The sequence below is a fragment of the Lytechinus variegatus genome, chromosome 10 (assembly GCF_018143015.1).
Source record: "Lytechinus variegatus isolate NC3 chromosome 10, Lvar_3.0, whole genome shotgun sequence".
Lineage (NCBI taxonomy): Eukaryota > Metazoa > Echinodermata > Echinoidea > Temnopleuroida > Toxopneustidae > Lytechinus > Lytechinus variegatus.
Window position 1 is genome coordinate 19380054 of NC_054749.1, and position 21805 is coordinate 19401858.

The 21805-nt window shown below is 36.8% G+C and overlaps 1 protein-coding gene across 1 annotated transcript in view; it reads right to left on the bottom strand.

Annotated features, from left to right (window-relative positions):
* Positions 1 to 364: 364 nt before the first annotated feature.
* The window catches only part of LOC121422246 (adenylosuccinate lyase-like), a 42736-nt gene continuing 21295 nt past the window's right edge, over positions 365 to 21805 (bottom strand). Inside the window, exons 5-10 of the mRNA XM_041617157.1 lie at positions 14866 to 14956; positions 13808 to 14025; positions 11890 to 11980; positions 9740 to 9829; positions 6892 to 7068; positions 365 to 3369 (exon numbers count right to left, since the gene is read on the bottom strand). Coding sequence (XP_041473091.1) covers positions 3283 to 3369; positions 6892 to 7068; positions 9740 to 9829; positions 11890 to 11980; positions 13808 to 14025; positions 14866 to 14956 — 754 coding nt within the window. The 3' untranslated portion in view covers positions 365 to 3282. The remainder of the gene's footprint in view (positions 3370 to 6891; positions 7069 to 9739; positions 9830 to 11889; positions 11981 to 13807; positions 14026 to 14865; positions 14957 to 21805) is intronic.

A 21805-nucleotide genomic window follows, 5' to 3' on the forward strand; every position in this document is an offset into this window, starting at 1 on the left:
AAGAACCATATGGCTGAACTCCCCATCAACTTTAGACTTGCACCACAATGCCCAACATTACACCTAACAACCCAAAACAACTTTGGCAACAACTCTCTAGCAACCATCTTCTACCTGGTTGACAGTGTGAATGTACCTTCATCCTCAAGCATCCACAAGGCCATCTATCTTCCTTGCACAATCACTTTGCGCCACTACTTCCTGGACTGAACTGCCACAACTTTCACCATCTTCCACCACCACATGTAGCACCTCAAAGCCATTTAATTAATGTACACTACAACATCCTACAACCAACATGAGCTAAAGGGAATGATTAAATTTGGTAACTTGTGTATAAAAGAAGACTAACTCCAACACTTAATAGTTTTTACATATATGTATTTATTCATATGTTCCAAAGTACCTCGTTATACATTCAATATCAATACTCAGCATTCTCAGGATATTAAGACAACGAAATGTGTACACACACCGTCGTAAAGTATTGATCATTCAAAAGATTTGCAGTTCTCACTTGTTTTGGTAATGTTGTAAATGGAATTTCTTAAAGGGGGTTCAAGTATGCCTAACAGAAGATAATTGAGGCAGTGACATAGCAACACACCTTGCCAATGACATAACCCAATGAAAGTGCCTTTATTCTATGTTGGAAGCTTCCCAGTTATGGCAGCCGTGTTACAGAGCTCTAAAGTGACACTAAATTGGACTAAATTATACATAACCAGAGTCTCCTGGGTTTTTTTTTTGCATATCCAGTAGAAATCATTTGCTTGAATTTCACTATAATGTGTAATTCCACTGCATCAATAACCTCCATTCAACCAGGACAAAATAAATTCTTGTGCTTGGATCAGAGACACACATCTTTGTAACTTGTCAGGAAGTCTTTCGGAAACATCTCAGCCATTACTTGTAACTTTTTGGGGGAATATTCATCCAAATTGGCTGATGAGCGATGATACAATTAGCATTCCTGGAATGTTCAAGGAGCTGCAGGACCATACAAACACATTTTGTTAACTATGGCATGTCATGATTTGAATCCCAGCCACGGAGTGTTTTCCTTCAGCAAGAAATTTAGCCTCATTGCGTTGCACTAAACCCAGGTGAAGCGAATGGGTACCCGGCAAGAATAATTCCTTGAATGCGCGTAACGCTGGAAGGCAGCTCGAGCTAAAGCCAAGGTGATAATAATTTGCGCCTCTGAAAAGATTATTTCTAGGTAAATGGTGCTATAAAACATCTTTTATTATTATCGTTAATGTTACTGTATATCAAGCTCTTGCACAATAAATCTATGACTGACTGGCCCAATGAAGGGGCTAAGTGCGAGCTCAAACTTACTAAAGAACCCTGGTAAAGCTGAATGCTTGATTCGAGAACTGATCTATTCTTGCTTAATTACATTTATGTGCAGTGAACCAAATCAATTGTATGATCGATCACTAAGCTTCATGATACAGGCCCCTGATGTTCCAACAAAATTTCACACTGTATCAAATAATTAGATTCAAACAGTGACAAATAGCATATGATCTCAAATGCATGCTTCAAGGTGAACCCCAGGATAGCAGTTTGTATTTTCCATTCGTAACGGATTATTCCTCTCTATAAGGATTATTTCAGACATACAATTTAACAAAACATTCAACTTTACAGGATGGAAGAAGTACACCACCCTGCTATTGATGCCGGTGACAAGCTGAAACTAGAACCAGTAATAATTATGAGTCATGTGAAAGAAACCACTCTACTCCAATATGATGCAAGTGGTCACTAAACATCAATATTAGCAACTGATGTTCAAAGTGGACCTAGGAATGACCGATAGGGGAACCCAAAAAGGGCCATATCTATCTTTGAAAAAGTGATGTCGCTAGTAATAAAATTGTGATTTCAAATACAAATGGTAGTTTAATTCCTAAGACTAGTACTGTTGTATAACAATTACTTTTGAAAATAGGATAAGAGGACCAAAAGCTGGAAAATCTACAGTAATAGCAAGGCTTGCAATGATATTTAAGTTGAGCACGAAGGAAAATATTGTATGAAATCTACTATCACTAAAATCAAAGGAAATTGTCTCTTCTCCAATAGCAAGAGAGTAACAATGCTTCACTATCTTTTGTTAATCATCTTTGTTGCATGGGTAAGAAATGATGTATACCAAATAAGAATAATGAAAATTAATTCTTATACTCTTGAACTACTAAAACAAGTCAGAGCAAACTGATGCTTGATATCCTTTCATAAGGAAAATATATCTGGGAAAATAACAATTATAAGTGCACAGCATAATGCACTTAAATAATGTAACACAATGACCGAAGCACTGTGTGCAGTGCCAATGCCAAACAGGTACTTGCTACAATGCTAGCAACTCTGATAATCATATTCAGCCCAAACTTCATGTCACTGGAATATTACATTTATATAAGACAAAACATGATCACTAAAGGCTCGTTAACATACAGTGAGACAAAGAAAAGAAAAAAATTGTTTATGATGTTCAGAAGTAGAGAGATAAACCACCTCACTAATTTATAAACATGCTTTTCATGCCTAAGGTCGTAAAAATTGAAAAACAAAAGGCCATTCTGGTGGCAAGGGTCACACTCATACATCATTTTTATGCTAAATGAGTTTGTCCACAAAATAAGTTCGGTATTTTATGCTAACCTGTATTTGGAAATCTGATTGGACAGAAACTTTTTGAAGCTTTGTGGCAGAAAGCTGTTGATCCTGAAGGCAAAACAAAAATTTTTGTAACCCTATGTCCTATCGTCTTTGTACAGAAAATTTGTTGAGCTTTGTAGCACCATATCTGAAGGAGGTTGAACAAGGCTTCAACATACATGGTTATGGGTGGCATCGCAGAGAATTATCCTTTGTTCATAGGTGGGGGGAGAGGCATCTTTTGTTGCATCCCTCCCGAACACAAAAGATATTCCTCTGCGCTGAAGCCCACGTTTTAAAAAATCTGTGAAATTTTTTGCATTTGCACTGAATATGCATTAGGCCTCGGGATTTGTGCAAAGTTGCACTGAGAAACTAATCTATATTTCATTAAAGATGTGACAAGCTTGGACACATAACTGGACAAACCACTTTACTCTTTTGCATTAAAAAAAAATGAAGTTGAATGTTGCAGCTTTATGTCTCCTTGCTACAAAAAAAGAGTCTCTTGCTCGGCACTTTTTATTTCAACTTCCAAAACAAAAATATTGCTGAATTTTGTCATAACTGAATAAGCTTATAGACACATGATACTGTCTAAATTCATAAAGAAAGTTCAGATATTCCATCTAGAAAGCTGGCAAATGGCTTTAGAGCTGGTTTGACTTCAGCCTCAAGAAAATTGGTTACCTGGAAATAAAAGAGAAACAAATCAAGATGCTATGAAGTAGGTGCTCTCACAATGAGTTATTACAAAAATAAGACTGAAAGTGGACTGCCCCATGTATGAAGCCAATATAAAGATGCCTCCACAATAATGACCAGTTTAACTTCCGACATTTTAAAATACTCAGATCAAGCATGGACATGTAGTTTGTGATATTGTCACTCATGCAATATGCATATGTGAATCAAGTTAAATTTGATAGTTTTGGGGTTTTGGCCTATATAATTAGATGTTTTTAGAGTACAATTAAAACGATTGACTTCTATGATGTTCAACATTTGACTCCGTGACCCCACAGTTAAGACAATATAAACTTAGTTCAATGACTCATAAGTTTTGCAAAGCACAAATGATCATACATGTATGCACTACCTACATATAATTTACAATATCCCTCAAATTGGGTCAAATAGAATTTAAATATAATCTTTAATTTGATGATGAATTTGTTCTTGAATTATAATAAGTCATAATGATCACCATTCCACAAGGTAGAGTGAAAACACAAAAAAAGGAAACAGAAAATATTTTATTCCAGTAGAATACAAAAGAAAAAGTGTATGGCATCATTGGCTCTCAACAACAAAAGTGTCATGCACAAACTTTCTTGAGAAAATAAGACAGATTTCGAAAGACTCAATTTTCTTATTTTTCCCCAGAGATTGATAAAACTGCCTGGAGAGTGCTTATTGTCTATTTTTCTCAAATTTCTTGTTGAGGTACACTGTAGACTTGGCTATTAATAAACAAGTTTAACATCTTGAGTATAAACAAGTGGAATGCCTCTGGCTGTCTCACCTGCATCACGCGGTTCAATATAGCAGCAGTGCTGACTTTGCATACTACTCTAACTCGCACAAGATGTTCAGTGATACATAGTTACTCTTATGTCTTCTTTTTATGAACTAGACCAATAAACCTACAGAGATATGATGGTTATTCAACAAAAAACCCCAACATGGCCAAAGTTCATTGACCTTACATGACCTTTGACCTTGATCATGTGACCTGAAACTGGAACAGGATGTTCAGTGATACTTGATTACTCTTATGTACAAGTTTCATGAATCAGATCCATAAACTTTCAAAGTTATGATGGTAATTCAACAGATACACCGAATTCGGCTAAAGTTCATTGACCTTTGACCTTGGACATGTGACCTGAAACACGCACAGGATGTTCAGTGATACTTGGTTACTCTAATGTCCAAGTTTAACGAACAAGACCAATAAACTTTCAAAGTTATGATGGTAATTCAACAGATACCCCCGATTCGGCCAAAGTTCATTGACCCTAAATGACCTTTGACCTTAATCATGAGACCTGAAACTTGTACAAAATGTTCAGTGATGCTTGATTACTATTATGTCCAAGTTTCATGAATCAGATCCATAAACTTTCAAAGTTATGATGGGAATTCAACAGATATCCCCAATTCGGCCAAAGTTCATTGACCCTAAATGACCTTTGACCTTGATCATGTGACCTGAAACTTGCACAAAATGTTCAGTGATGCTTGATTACTATTATGTCCAAGTTTCATGAATCAGATCCATAAACTTTCAAAGTTATGATGGGAATTCAACAGATATCCCCAATTCGTCCAAAGTTCATTGACCGTAAATGACCTTTGACCTTGGTCATGTGACGTGAAACTCATGCAGGATGTTCATTGATACTTGATTAACCTTATGTCCAAGTTTCATGAACTAGGTCCATATATTTTCTAAGTTATGATGACATTTCAAAAACTTAACCTCAGGTTAAGATTTCGATGTTGATTCCTCCAACATGGTCTAAGTTCATTGACCCTAAATGACCTTTGACCTTGGTCATGTGACATGAAACTCTAATAGGATGTTCAGTAATACTTGATTAACCTTATGGCAAAGTTTTATTAACTAGGTCCATATACTTTCTAAGTTATGATGTCATTTCAAAAACTTAACCTCAGGTTAAGATTTGATGTTGACGCCGCCGCCGCCGTCGGAAAAGCGGCGCCTATAGTCTCACTTTGCTTCGCAGGTGAGACAAAAAGTATGAACAGATAAATGGATGGATGTAAAGACCGTTTCATGAAAGGACTTGGACATTTTATCCGACAAGTACCAATTTATCCGACAGTTACCATAGGAATAGTCCCTCTCAGCCAATCAGAATCAAGGAAAGATGTCAGATCTGACAACTTGTCGGATGAAACTATTGATAAAATGCTCCCCTGAAGACAAATAGCTCTCACCAATGGTGAGCCAAGAAAGAACATGTTCTTGGAGAGCATTTTTGTTCTAAAGAGTATATATAGACAAGTGGAATGCCTCTGGCCGTCTCACCTGCATCACGCGGTTCAATATAGCAGCAGTGCTGACTTTGAATACTACTCTAACTCGCACAAGATGTTCAGTGATACATGGTTACTCTTATGTCCACTTTTTATGAACTAGACCAATAAACTTACAGAGATATGATGGTTATTCAACAAAAAACCCCAACATGGCCAAAGTTCATTGACCTTACATGACCTTTGACCTTGATCATGTGACCTGAAACTCGCACAGGATGTTCAGTGATACTTGATTACTCTTATGTACAAGTTTCATGAATCAGATCCATAAACTTTCAAAGTTTTGATGGTAATTCAACTGATACACCCACTTCGGCCAAAGTTCATTGACCTTTGACCTTGGTCATGTGACCTGAAACGCGCACAGGATGTTCAGTGATATTTGATTACTCATATGTCCATGTTTAATGAACTAGACTAATAAACTTTCAAAGTTATGATGGTAATTCAACAGATACCCCCGATTTGGCCAAAGTTCATTGACCCTAAATGACCTTTGACCTTAATCATGAGACCTGAAACTTGCACAAAATATTCAGTGATGCTTGATTACTATTATATCCAAGTTTCATGAATCAGATCCATAAACTTTCAAAGTTATGATGGGAATTCAACAGATATCACCAATTCGGCCAAAGTTCATTGACCCTAAATGACCTTTGACCTTGGTCATGTGACGTGAAACTCATGCAGGATGTTCAGTGATACTTGATTAACCTTATGTCCAAGTTTCATGAACTAGGTCCATATATTTTCTAAGTTATGATGACATTTCAAAAACTTAACCTCAGGTTAAGATTTCAATGTTGATTCCTCCAACATGGTCTAAGTTCATTGACCCTAAATGACCTTTGACCTTAGTCATGTGACATGAAACTTTAATAGGATGTTCAGTAATACTTGATTAACCTTATGGCCAAGTTTCATGAACTAGGTCCATATACTTTCTAAGTTATGATGTCATTTCAAAAACTTAACCTCAGGTTAAGATTTGATGTTGACGCCGCCGCCGCCGCCGTCGGAAAAGCGGCGCCTATAGTCTCACTCTGCTTCGCAGGTGAGACAAAAAGCAACATATGTAATAAATCTTCTCATACATGGTAAAATTCATTAATATGCAATTAGGGATAAGTCAACACCTACCTGCTCTGGAGCTCTGCCAACAAAAGTGGAAGGGTCAAGGAGCTTGTCTAGTTGATCGTGAATAGGTGAGAAATAGGATGACCGTCTGATTCTATCTACAAGGTCATTGTCCCCTCCTTCTTGCTTGACCACTGCGGCTGCTTCTTGTGACATTGTGCGGATATGCTCATGGCAATCCTACGAAAACAAATTTCGGACAAACTGAAGATATATTTTCTCCAAACTTAGCAATGCACTGCAGGCTTCGATTTCACTTTTACATTTTGGCAGCATTACAGCATGAACAAACATTTGGGAAGCGATAGGCTCTGTAGTTTGGTTTGGTAGACATACTCTTCCTATTCATATATTTATTTTGTTATCTATTCATTTCTTATTCATTTACATATATCTAAGTTATATCCATATAGAGTAGCATTGACAGCTAGAAAACTGAATTCCACAATGCCTGTGTCAACATAAATATTCACATTATACGCAAAATTAGTAGTTGATCAGAAGAAGATCCAATAAAGAAGGAAGAAAAAACTCGAAGAAAAAAGAAAGGAGGAAAGGTTCAAGAAATATAATTGGAATTTATCTAGACAAACTACAACTTCCTTAAATATTTGTTTTACTATCTAGTGATATTTTCTGAAAAAAAAACACAAGCATCCAACAATTTACAGTTTCTTTGTACATGTATTGTGTTATTTATATTGTGTATTCAAATCAAACAAGTATTGTGTGTGATTGACTTATTAATTCTCCCGGTAAAGAAATCATATGTTAGGACAGATAGCATCAAGAAAATCAGTATCCTAAAATGTCATACATCATGCAGACACGCGATTGTAGAGGCAGTATAACTGTAGGTCTGTAGTAGCCATCTCAGTCAGTAGGCAAATTATTTGATCTAATCTTTATGTGTAAGCCCTATCAAGATTTCACCATGAAAAAAAAATCACCCGTTTTCTATAAGCATTGGATGTTTTATACTTTGGCAAGCCCACAAGATCTTCATTATTCAACTAATATGAATGTGACTGTACGTCATTGTGCAAAATGGTTGTATTCCAAGGGTGCACTTAATGTGTGTCTCTCATTGTGATGTCAAAAAAGAAACGTTGACTTGTGATATTAGCTTGAGTGTATTGTGATACGATACAGGCTACAAAAGGCAGATTTGTTTGGTATCTCAGTGTAATTTGATTTCAATGCAAAGGGTTTATATTACATGATCTTTAAGTTACCCATAGTAAATTAGACACTACTTTATGGAGTAACTATATACTTGTTAAAAAAAAATCATTACATACTTGCAGATGATGCAGACCAATATCAATAAATGCACCGCTATTAGGCCAACCAATTATGCAGACAAGTAGGTTTGGCTGCAATTGCAACATTTTTTAATTTCTTTTTTGCAAAGAACCCCAAATTAAGCCCAAGAATTTTCTGCCATCATTTATATTTACATTACTAATGAAAGATGAATGTTGGCAGCAAATTCTTGAACTAATTTGCATACACTTCCCCAGAGGGTAGCAAACTACAAAGGATCCTCAATAAAAGGTCAAGGTCACATTTGTATAAAAAAACATGCAGTCGGTCATGAAATCATGCAATGACAGAAGGAAGCCAAAGGCATCAGATGAACCCTTGAGAGAACATAGGTAATTGTAATTGCAGAGTGAAAGATGATTGCCCTCCGCAATTCCTTACATGTAATAAAGGCGATTGTCTACAAGGCCACCTCACCCATGGTCATTAAGGTTTATTTTGGTCTCCCGGGGGAGAGATACAGAAATCACAATAAATAAATCCGCAATGCAAAGTTAAAAACAAAACAGAACTTTCAAAATAATAATCCGCATTTATATATCGCTTAACACATCAAAACGATGTCTCTAAGCGCTTTACAGATATATAACTAAGTGCTTTACAGATATCAAAATACATCTGTGGTCTATATAAGGAAGGGGAAAAATTACAAGCTTCAGTAGGACACCGTGAAATGATCAAGATCTAGGAAAAAGAAGTGGGAAGTGCAACTTCACCATCGCAACAAATAAGGCAACTCGATCAACCTTTGCTCAGAGATAAATACATGTACTAAGTGCTGTTACAAAAGAAAAAAGAAACCACAAGACCATACAGACTGAAATCTCATGCATCTATCGCTCGATGCAATGATGCCACTTCAGTCGCCCGACGATCGCTAAAGAAGTGTGAAACCGACAGTAGAGGCGGACTATACAGGATATATATAGTTTTTCATTCATTCGAATATACTTTGTTGGAGCTAAATGCATTACATTCTTCTTTTACTTGCTGTTTCTTCTTCTATATAATCATATAAGTGTGTGTGTGTGTGTGTGTGTGTAATACTGGTGGGTAAATGTTTCCACCCTTCACCCATTAGCATATAGCAACCGTGTAAACAATACATATTCAATCACAAGAAGGTGTTGCATCATTTCTAACATTTTATTAAAACAATAGAAGCATTTTCTACATTAGAACATACGTTCTCAATGCAGAATTCTATTGCAAACATGTTAGGATTACACAGGAACAATATCATCATAGTCAATCTAAAAAGCAGTTACTATAAAATGGACATGCGGCTTCATGTGGTTCAGTGAACACAAGGGGGGGGCGATTTCAAGGGAAGGGCAAGTTGCTAACGCAGTGTGCATAGCTTTACAAAATGAACTAAACAGCTATAAAAAAAGGGAAAATGCCATAAAGCAGCTTCAAACCGGCAATTTAATCACTGCGTAAAAAGGTGACTATGCACATCTATGATATTTGTGTGCAACTAAACTAGACGTCACACTCACAATACATCTACTCTCTCTCCTACCTGTCTGTTGCCTCCAGCCTTCACCATAGCCATGATGATGTTCTCTGTAGCCATGAAAGGAAGCTCTTGGAGTATGTGGCGCTCTATCACCTGCAAGTACTTTGAAGAAAATTGTCATCATGAACAATATTTCCAAGAGTCTTTCTTAAAAAATTGAGAATATCATGTCTCAAGGATCTCAGACCTCATAACTTTCATTAAATTCCATCAGGGAAAAATATAAATGGTGGCTCAGGGCAATTTTGGCCCAGGAATGCTCAAAAAAGGCCAGAAAAATTCCCATTCACTGTAATATCAAAGCTTCTCTAATGTTCTCTGGAGTTAGCCAGTAAATTGTAAAAAGTAGCCCTCGAAAATAACAAGTGGAATGCCTCTGGCCGTCTCACCTGCATCACGCGATTCAACATACATGTAGCAGCAGTGCTGACTTTGAAAACTACTATAACTCGCACAAGATGTTCAGTGATACTTGGTTACTCTTATTTCCACATTTTATGAACTAGACCAATACACTTTACAGAGATAGGATGGTAATTCAACAAATACCCCAATGTGGCCAAAGTTCATTGACCTCACATGACCTTTGACCTTGATCATGTGACCTGAAACTTGCACAGGATATTCAGTGATACTTTATTACTCTTATGTCCAAGTTTCAAAAGTCAGATCAATAAACTTGCGAAGTTATAATGGTAATTCAACAGATACCCCCATTATGGCCAAAGTTCATTGACCTTTGACCTTGGTCATGTGACCTAAAATGCGCACAGGATGTTCAGTGATACTTGATTACTCTTATGTCCAAGTTTTATGAACTAGACCAACATACTTTCAAAGTTATGATGGTAATTCAACAAATACCCCAATTCAGCCAAAGTTTATTCACCCTAAATGACCTTTGACCTTGATCATGTGACCTGAAACTTGCACAGGATGTTCAGTGATACTTGATTACTATTATGTCCAAGTTTCATGAATCAGATCCAAAAACTTTTAAAGTTTTGATTGTAATTCAACAGATACCCCAAAATCGGCCAAAGTTCATTGACCCTAAATGACCTTTGACCTTGGTCATGTGACATGAAACTCTAATAGGATGTTCAGTAATACTTGATTAACCTTATGGCCAAGTTTCATGAACTAGGTCCATATACTTTCTAAGTTATGATGTCATTTCAAAAACTTAACCTCAGGTTAAGATTTGATGTTGACGCCGCTGTCGCCGTCGGAAAAGCGGCGCCTATAGTCTCACCCTGCTATGCAGGTGAGACAAAAAATATTTTTTCCCCTGCATTTCATCATTAACATAAATAGGGAAGATGTAAGCTGCATCTTTGCTCGGTGGTCATTGAAACACTATCCTGCATGTCAACACAAAAGCAGTTTACAAATGAGTCTGTTATGGAAATGAAATAGATCCATTTGTGAATTCAAGCCAAAGCACGACTGGCCACCATGCACTGTGCATCTGTCCATGTTAATGCCCCAACAAAGTGTCCGTGTAACCAAGCTACAGGTCAACAGACAGTTGCTGAATTGAAAGGAACATTCTTCATTTGTCATAAATGGTCTATTGAGGGCTTAAAGCTTTCAGATGTCATCAGACAAAATGATCATTTGAACATTCAAAGCTTACCAAAGTGCACTGACCTTTATCTATTTTTGTAATTTATTGACTGTGAGAAAATATGCATTTGATCAATGATCAGGGCCCTGTTGTACAAAGAGATACATACTTGATCCAATCAACCTCAACTATATGGAAATCCATCAATGTCATAATTTTTCCCTACAGGAAATTTGCACAACATCCTTTGTAAGCAAAGAAATGCAAACCGAATTCTAAAAAAAGCGATGAAATATACACATATATCTAGAAAATATTCTTAACAAATATGCTTTTTAGATGTTGAAGTTGCTGGCTTTCCATGGTTGTGGTTCATTAGACCACTCTCAACTCTTTGTAATACGGGATCTAGATTTAATGTCCTCTTTTGGTAATCTTAATCTTTTTCTTTACAAGGGTGCTTCCTACAGAGTAGGTGAGATGGCAGGGGTGGAGTAGAGGAGGAGAGATAAAAAAGATAAAAACAGATAGAAACTACATGTAACAGAGAGAGACAACAATTAACAATGGGTATTATGCTAACCTTGAGGTATACAACCATTCCTTCAGAAATGTTCTGGAGTGTGCTGAGTAGGACGTCAGCCGTCAAGAACGCTTCTGCTATACATATCCTCCTGAAGATGATGGGAATAATGTAAGATTATTCATTGGTTAAAATATAAAATTCTGAGGACACTTAAGCATTGAGTTAAATCTAAAATATTCATATCTCTAGTGAACTTAGACAAGCATGATCAATTGACTTGGACGGTGATTCACTTATTCACTGATTCTAAAATCCCTGATGTCAGTGTCTGGAATCGACAAAGAACCTAGTAAGCAAGAAACTAATATGGTAGTTAGTCATTCGTAAAAGCTCTGTCTTAATAAAACCGAACCTATCCACACCTGAGATAACCCATCCATGGATTTATACTGAAGTGTAAATCTGTTATATCTTTTAAGTGGCAAAGTGAGGGACGTCAGGTTACAATCTGGTTAAACACACAATCAGTAACCTGCTCACTAGGTTTTGTTCCCCAGTACATAAGCACATAAATTTCTTGAATTTTTATTGTAGGTGGATGAATCTAGTTCGAAGACTTTTATTTTCTAAGCTAAGCAATTGTTCATAGACATGTAGTAGGGCTGGGACTAAAACCCGGGTACTCGGGTCCCGCCCGGAAGCCTCGGGTACCCGGGTAGAAAAATCAATACCCGATACCCGAAAATTGCTCACCAGTATAACATACATTTGATTTGTATTACGTTGTGTAAGACATGATTGTAACTCGTCACAAAGTACACAAGTCTCATTTTGAATCTCACCAATTACCCTCGAAATATCCATAAATATACTAGTTTTTTTCAAGTGATGATGATGTGACTGAGATCGTTCAATCGTCGCCATGTTTCTTTTGCAGCGCAGTGACGTCATCCAGCCACTGCGACGCAAGTCAATTTATGAATGAAAATATAGTAAGCATGCGCATTGCAAGCCTCAGTCCATCAAAAAAAGTCTGCAATAGTCTGTCACCTCGTACCAAAATCGACCTAGCATTCCACTTTCCTTTATTTCATATGAATTATGAAAGGTATTCTCAGAGGATCTGTTTTCTCACCGATACCACGCAGGTAAGCAAATTTTATTACTTCTTGCTTTTCCGTCAAAATCTTACGAAGTAGCGTCGATATTGCATCGTGTTTGTGAGTTTGTAGAATCTATCGCTACGTGAACAAAGTCAATTGATTTCCGGGTTTCGGAGCATACGAGGCGCCAGCCAATCACGTTCTTGATACCATTTTCAGTTCATCATAAACCGAAAATGGTAACACGATCGTGATTGGCTGGCGCATTTGACGCTCCGAAACCCGGAAATCAATTGACTTTGTTCACGTAGCGTACCGTAGCCATAGATTCTACAAACGCAAGTTCATACCAGAACATGAATCAAACCAAGTTAAATGTTCAAAGATGTACATGTATACAGAAAGCAACTGTAAGGGTGGAAAGTAGCCAGACAAGAGAACAAACAGCAGGATTCCTGATCCTTCAGTATGTATACAAAGGTTTGGATAGAAAAGGTGCTGAGTAGAGATCATGCCAAGAACACAGCTCAACATAGCTCAGACTTTGGGTAAACACTGGTGTTTTGGCTCAGTTGGTAGAGCGTCCGCCTCACAATCAAGAGGTTGGGAGTTCAAGCCCCGGCTGCATCAGACAAAAAAAAAACCTTAAAAGATAGGAGTTGCTGCTACGCTGTTTGGCTTTCAACGATTTAGGGATAGAGGAATGTCAATCTGATGCTGCTCAGCAGCTGCCAGGCCCTAAACCAACTGGGCAAAATGAATTTTCTCAGGATTTCTATTTCAAATAAAAAAATATGGATTATTATGATTACCATAAAGTATTAAAGAGAATCAACGATACTTGGCTCCTGCATCGTGACCTATGGCCTCACCTGTTTGCGCTATCATCAAGGGTTCTTTCAAACCATTGAACAGAAAGAGTCTGTAAAGGATCCATCACCAAAGAGGTTAGATGTCTTGCTAGGGAACAGCACCTCTCACTTCTCATTGGGTTTCGTTTGTATGCCATAGCGCTGGAACCAATCTGATCCTTCTCGAAAGGCTCTTCCACTTCCTTGAGGTTTGCTAAAAGGCGGATGTCGGTGCAGATCTATGAACACATTTGTAGAAAATGGCAAAATGCTTTGGTAAGTATAGAGCAGATCTACTGTGCCTATGAGAACAAAGATTGTGGATTCAAATGTATGGAAAGAGCACACATTGGCTGATTTTAGCTTTTGTGATTCGCTACATTCTATTCACCTCTTTCAGAATACAGATTATGAAATGCAAATTTCATTGTTTTGAATATCTAGAGTATCTCCACTAGCAATATATTTAAGTCTTTAAAAAACTTGTATATTCAAGTTAAGACAGCCTGATAATCATAAAAGTACAATGAATGAGTGTATCTTTAATGAATGACTGAATTTTTAAATGCTTCAATTTTTCTTGAGCATATAAACACAACCTCTGCTCACCTATTTATTCTTAATTTTACACTTAAAATGGAAAAAAAACAGGGAAAATGTTATACCTGAAAAATAAATTAATGGTCTTGTTGCCTTAGAAATACTGTTTGATGATTATTGATCCTCCAATGGTAACATCCATGGGTTCCTTGACTTTGATTGACTATACAGAAGTGTTGCCATTAACGGTATAATCATACAACGTCTACTATATGAAGCTTACAGTTGTTGTTCACCAGTTAACAACAAAGCTTTATTTATGAAAATTGAATATCAAAATTTAAACTTTGTTTAAAATATTCAAAGACTTATTCAAACTGTTAAATAACTACTGTAAGGTTCACATAGCTCAGTGCATACAAATTTTAAACAGTGTTTTTACTCTGTGGCCATTAAGTACTGTAATGGATTGCATAGTTTTGTGCAACAAAGTCCTGATGATGACACAAATCTTAACGGGTGGTGGTAGTGAAAGGTACCTTGTGCACGGATGCTCCTAGACTGGCCAGGGCTGAAAGAACGTCTACATCAATCTTTCTACTGTATGTCTGTCCTGTAACCATGTAGGATCTAAATCATAAAAGGAGAATCATAAACAGGGAATTGGTCGAGGTGGATATTTCTGAGTCATGATGCTGCTCTCAAATGAACCTTTGGACATACGACTCAGCCAGAGACAAAGGCAAAGCCTGAAAAATGTGGCCTCGAGACTGGCCCCGACTACAGTCTACATCACTGGTAATTGCATGTACATGTAGTCTACATTATGATGTTCATGAACTACACATGTTTTAATTTGTACGTGCCAAAAATAAATAAAAAATACCCCACTCACTGCAAATAATCTTGCCTGTCAATATTTTACATCCAAATGGCACATGTACACAGTACATGATAATAAATAAGGCGTAACGTCAATATCCGGGAGGGGCGTGCGAACGCGTTTGCACACCCTCATTACTTTTCATGCACGCGCTTGCACGCCCCGAAGTTAATGAGGTTGAATTTGCATATCAATAGAGCACCCCTGCAACCATCGAGGAGTGACATAACGAGCCCGTGCAGTCGCGTTTTTTTCACCTCTATTGTTCGAGGGTACTGGGCTGGCGAACCAAGAGGAATTAATTGGCGCGTGCAAACGAGTTCCTTGCCTCCATTGTTTGCCGTGAGATCTTGCGAGGGTGCAACAGTACTATAATGAATGACGATGTGTGCCGTGGAAGGTGTGACAGTATTCAAAGGGATATTCCCCAGACGAAAACATTTGCTCTGGCGAATCGCTAATTCATGCTTTAAACCCGATAATCTGCATGAGCTTTCAAAAAGATGTATGTAATTCTTGTAAATTCCCGACAAAGATGGAAAGGGATATTGAGTTTGTTTCCGGTACTAGCAAATATATAAAGCATGGAAGTAAAATCCAATCCATCGAAGCATCCGATCAGTTTGACAACGATCGGCAACCAAATGTTACTTGAATGTTCGCTAGATTGATTTGAGGCAAGCGATTATCAAATGTACATGACTATAATCTTTGATCTTTTAAAAGGAAGTGGAAGTTATCCAATTAAATGTATGCTAAAATTCAGCTAATTCCAAACACTTTTTTCCAAGACATGTACCACAATGACGCCCGGACGTGTTGATATACACGCTGATATACAAAATGCGCTGGACCCATCAGCTAGCTAGCTCTGTTCGCTCATTATACGTGATTAAAGCCATGCTTGATAATCATTCCAACAGCGCTGGCGAATACGCCCATATTGTCATAAATACTCGTACGTGATTCCTCCGAATCATTCTACAGAAAAGTTAAGTCACCCCTCCTACTGTTCTTGCTGTATGCCCGCCCGCTCAACCAATGTCAGTATTTTACCGCGCGCGCAAATTACACAATAATACATCGTAGTTTTGAGGCGGAGCTTTGCAATGAAACAAAATTCTTTTCACTCTACAGGGGTGTGAGAGTTCAGATTTTTATCTGATTTAAGATTCACTTGTTTTGATTTTCAGTTTGATTTCAGCTTACTTATGGCTTTCCACTTTGCAAAAAGTACGAGAGGTCTTTCTTTTTCAGACTTTTTCAACAGTTCAGTTTTTTCAGATTTTTTTGTGACCACTCATACCCCTGCACTCTACGTATTATTAGGATGTATCTATATGATCTTTAGGAACGCAAACGTATGAGAATGATAGAAACTGATAAAGCCATGTTTATTATTCAATACTTGTTATGGCTTCTCTGAAAATCGTGAAATGACTGAGTGTATGACTTGTATATTTTTGACAAAATTGAAAAAGATGAAGAAATATTTTATATTGATATTAATTACTGATGAAAGATGAAGATTAAATGGCTGTGACAGGAATTGATGGAACAATGTCGTATGAAAGAGCAGATGATTATTAAGATGAAGGAAAAGGACTGATGGGTCTTGTGAAATTGATAAAGTGGTGAAACAAATAATAGATAGCGTAGTGATTGATAAAGAAAAAGACTAGTGAATGGAAGAACGAAATTTTGAAAATTGAAAAAAAATCTGTTCATAAATATGGATTTTAGAGAGATGCAATAAAATGAAATCATATAAAAACCCGTGAGTTGAGAGACTTTGATACATATTGAATGTCGTGTGCCCGCTTGAACAAAACAAACAAAATAAAATACATGGGTCATCCGAGGTGAGGGGTTTCCCAATATGAATTAAAAAAAAATACTGCACATCCATTCCCACCCTATCAGTCATGCGCACTTACGAATCTCCTTTGCCATTCGTTCTTTCAGTGGGCTCATGGGCGGGATTTATGACATCAGAGCAAGTGCGACTAAACACAAACCATACACACAACACATCCACTTCCAGCCACGTCATTTTTTCAGTCTTAAAAATTCGTTCCTTGGGTAGGCTCATGGGCGGGATTTATGGTAGAATCAGTGCGGTACATATTTATACATACAACATACTCATCCATTCACATCACGCGCAGTTCTCAACCTCCTTTGCTATTCGTTCTTTGAGTGGGCTCATGGGCGGAGTCTATGAATGCATGCACACATTAATGCATAGAGCTATTCAGTCACGCCCATATGCAGTTTTCGGACTCCTTCGCTATTCATTAATTTTGTGCACTCATATGGGCGGGATAAAAAACAAAAATAGCGCTAATGCAATTTTCCTCGTATACGTACATACAGTATACATACAACACATTTATTCCAGGTTTCAATCCTACCTGTCAGCGTAGATGCTGGTAGGCCATGTAAAGTATCTACTGTGCTACTACACATGGTATTCCGGAAATAGAAATTGCAAAATATTATTTTTTTAAATAACGTTCAGAATTGTTTGAACCCATAACGGGGTCTGCGTTTGGAGACAAGCTATCTGACATCTGTAAAGAATTAAGTGCCACGATTATGTTCTAATTTTATTTTGAGACCACTAGAATTGACGTAATCAGTTCATCTTTTCCCATAAAGCCCGTTTTGTAAGTAGACGAGTGTCCTCTTGCCTCAAAAAGGGCAGTTGATCTATGGTATATTACTTTCCCTTCTCAATTTGTTACCTTCTGTCCCTTGTCGCCATGCGCTTAGCAAAAGGGAGGGGGAGGGGGTCACCCCCCCCCCCCCGGAGGGGCCACTTACATTGACGAGTGGATACCATGCGTGACCAAAAAAACACGTAAAAAGGATGTCTTTTTCACGATAGGGCACGTTACGTACGTAACGTGATAAGGGTGTCAAAAACACAAAAATAATGAAAAAAGGGTATCTATTTCGCTAGGAAAATTACGTGTTTAGGGTCAAATTTGCGGGGATGATAAAACAAAATTAAAATGTTTTATAAAGGATGTCCTTTTTGCCCCAACACTTCGTGTTTAGAGTCCGATTTGCGCGAGGTGTAGAAGGTGGGGTCGTACTAAACCAAATAAGGTTAAGCCGACGACCGAAGGACCCGTAACAATAAAACATTCCTGTACTTGTTTAGGGGTTCATTTCAGGGAATATTCGCCAATAGTATCGTTTTGTTTCCAATTCTTCTTAATAAGGGTAGGGTTTCACTCGCCAATACTTGTTAAGGGATGCATTTTCAGAATATGGAAATTACGTGTTTAGGGTGCTTTTCGAGACCCCATGGTCGCGCATGGTATCCACTTGTGAATGGAAGTGCCCCCCCCCCCCGGGGGTCACCCCTCCCCCTAAAGTCCCCAAAAGAAAAAAAATGGAGTAGAAAAGGAAAAGCGAAGGGAAGAAAGATAGCTTTGTGTGTTTTTCTTTGTATTCGTTATTTTTTTCTCAAAAGAATTAGTACCTTAACGTAACTCCTTCACTCCCGCACTAAATTTATTTAGAGCACATTTTTAACCCGGATTTTTCCACCTCAGCTATAGGACTAGCATAGGCGGATCCAGGTGGGGGCCCCGAGGCTCCCCCCCCCCCCCATTGGCGGAGCAAAACAAAATTAAAAAGCGAAAGAAAAAAAGGAATGAAAAGAAAAGAGAAAAAAAGAAGAGGAAGACGAGTGAATAAAATATGAGAGGAAAACTTGGAAAAAAAATATTTCATGTCACTATATAAAATTTTCGCTCGCACTTCACATTGCCTGTTTAGTGAGCTTAAATATGAAGTTTGAAAGTCAATGTACAAAACATATCTCTCCTCGGAAAATTGAACATTCATTAATTTGTGTGATTTGCAAATTGATTTTTAAAAACTGCTCTGTATAAATGTCAGTTTGATAAAATGAAGAGGTTTTACAGGCTAGCGTTCAAACTATTCGACGCTTCGTTTTGTTGACAATCAGCCATGCATTAACTCTTATGTTACCGTGCGATAGCTTCTGTGGGAAACTGGTGAAAACACGTTTATTAAATGAAATTATGGAAATACAAGCATTGATTCGAGGGATCATAACTTTTTTACTTCTTTATCATTTTCTGTGATTAAGGTATCAAAGGATAGAGCAGATATTGAACTTTTTAGTCATGTGATTTTCTTTTTGAAATTCATATAAACCCGCCAAATGAGTTTTTGGCATCCTTTCTTCGAATTATTTTTGCTCACTCATGCGTGAATGAGGAATAATATAAGTAATACCAGATTAAAGAGGAGATCTAAGCTTTACATTTGTAGGTCACTTGTCTATTTCATTTATGATTAAGTTATGATAAATCATCGCTAAATGCAGAGAGTTCAGGCCATAATATCATCAGATTCCGCTCCCTCATTATGCATTAATAAATAAGATATCAATTAAATAATTAAATTACCCCTTTTGTTTAATCTCGCGCTTTGCAAGGTGAATAGGAAGATAAATCTTCATATTTATAGGATAACATGTCCTAAGGATTACACGGTCCCGTGTCTCAAACCCAAAGTAATAATGAAAAATATCAGCTCTCTATCAAGTGCGATTTATATCCACTTTACAATTTTCTTACAAAGTGATTGAAATATAAAGCTGAAATTGACCCCCCTTTTCAGATCGGGATATCAAACATTTTCTGCTCGCGCTTTGCGCTCGCATTACTAATGTAGGAGGATTCCCTCTTACTCATCCTTTTCGTGATTTACAATACATGAGAGTGTCCCGTTCTAGGTCTAAAACTAGAATTCTTCCGCTTGCGCTTCGCGCTCGCATCAAGTGTTTAGTTATATAACTATCATGTTCATGATTACAAAAATTTATTAAAATATTCAATTCTTTAAGTAGAAATGTAAAAAATTCGCGCTCGTCAGTTGAAATATGTAACGTCGTCAAGGCTAAGTGCATGCAGTCTTTCATAGCTCTATATAGGCGCTATATAAATGCCTATTATTATTACTATTATTATTAATATTAATTAATAGGCCTATCTTTCCGGTCAGTTCAAAACGTGTAGCAAAAAAAATCTGCTCGCGCTTCGCGTTCGTAGTAATTATTGCTGGCACATCATTTTTTTTCAGAATATTCAAATTTTGGGAAGAGATACAATTACCAAATAAAAAATGATCGCGCTCGCATTATAAAATAAGGATTCTGATATAATTATTTATGTTGATTTAAAGTTAAGAAAAGACTTATTGGACTACCCCCTTCAAAGAAAAATCACATTTTCTATTTTTAGAAAAAACTGCTTTGTGATATAAATGAAATATCGTGAAATTTTCTTATCTCTGATATTTTTCTTATAATTTTGATCAAATGTTTTTGGAAGTGGGCTTTGTGTTCAACTCTTAACATAACCCCCCCCCCCCCGCCGACCACACAGAGTTTTTTTTTTCTTTCCACGGAGTTGCACATTTCTGTTTCCCCGGCATCCAAAAGTTACGAGTTAGACCTTTCGTCACACTCAAAATCACGTATAATGACGTACATGTTCATCAAGTATGTACAACTCTATTTCTCTTACATTTTTTTTCTTGACACAGCCCTGTCACTTTCGCAATGTTTGTCAATATTCTTCCTTTGCGTTAAATGCCTCCTTTCATTATCACAACTCGTGGTCATCATGTTCAGCGATCTCTGCCATAACGAAACCGAATTAGAAAAAGAAAACTCTATGAAGGTGTTTGAAGTATACTTATTAGCTTGTAGTTCCTTTATTCACATGTATTTCTATCAAAATCTGAATCAAACAATTATATATTTATAGTCATAATTGTAATAACATATTGCAATATTTGGATCAACTGCTTTGTGAAAAATGAGCATTATTTTGAAATGTTAAACTTTCTTACTTTACGATCGATTTTGATAAGTTTCCAAAGATTATACCTAAATACAATAATCAAAATGTATTTCCATTCGAAATCTGAAGCAAATGATGATATATTTATAGTCATTATACAATTATATTTTGCAATAGATCAACTGCTTTGTGAAAAATAAGTTTTGAATGTTTTGAATCTTCTACCGATTTCGAAAAGTTTCCAATGATTATACAGAAATACAATAATTGAAATGTATTCCCATTCGAATCTGAAGCAATGATATTACAGTCATTATACAATTACATATTGCAATAGATCAACTGCTTTGTGAAAAATAATGTTTTGAATGTAACACTTTTATTGCCTTCTACCGATTTCTAACAGTTTCCAATGATTATACAGAAATACAATAATTGAAATGTATTTCCATTCGAATCTGAAGCAATGATATTACAGTCATTATACAATTACATATTGCAATAGATCAACTGCTTTGTGAAAAATAATGTTTTGAATGTAACACTTTTATTGCCTTCTACCGATTTCGAAAAGTTTCCAATGATTATACAGAAATACAATAATTGAAATGTATTTCCATTCGAATCTGAAGCAATGATATTACAGTCATTATACAATTACATATTGCAATAAATCGATTGCTTTGCAAAAGATGTTTGGAAAACCCACAAAGTAACAATTTCCAATGTATTTCCATTCGAAAT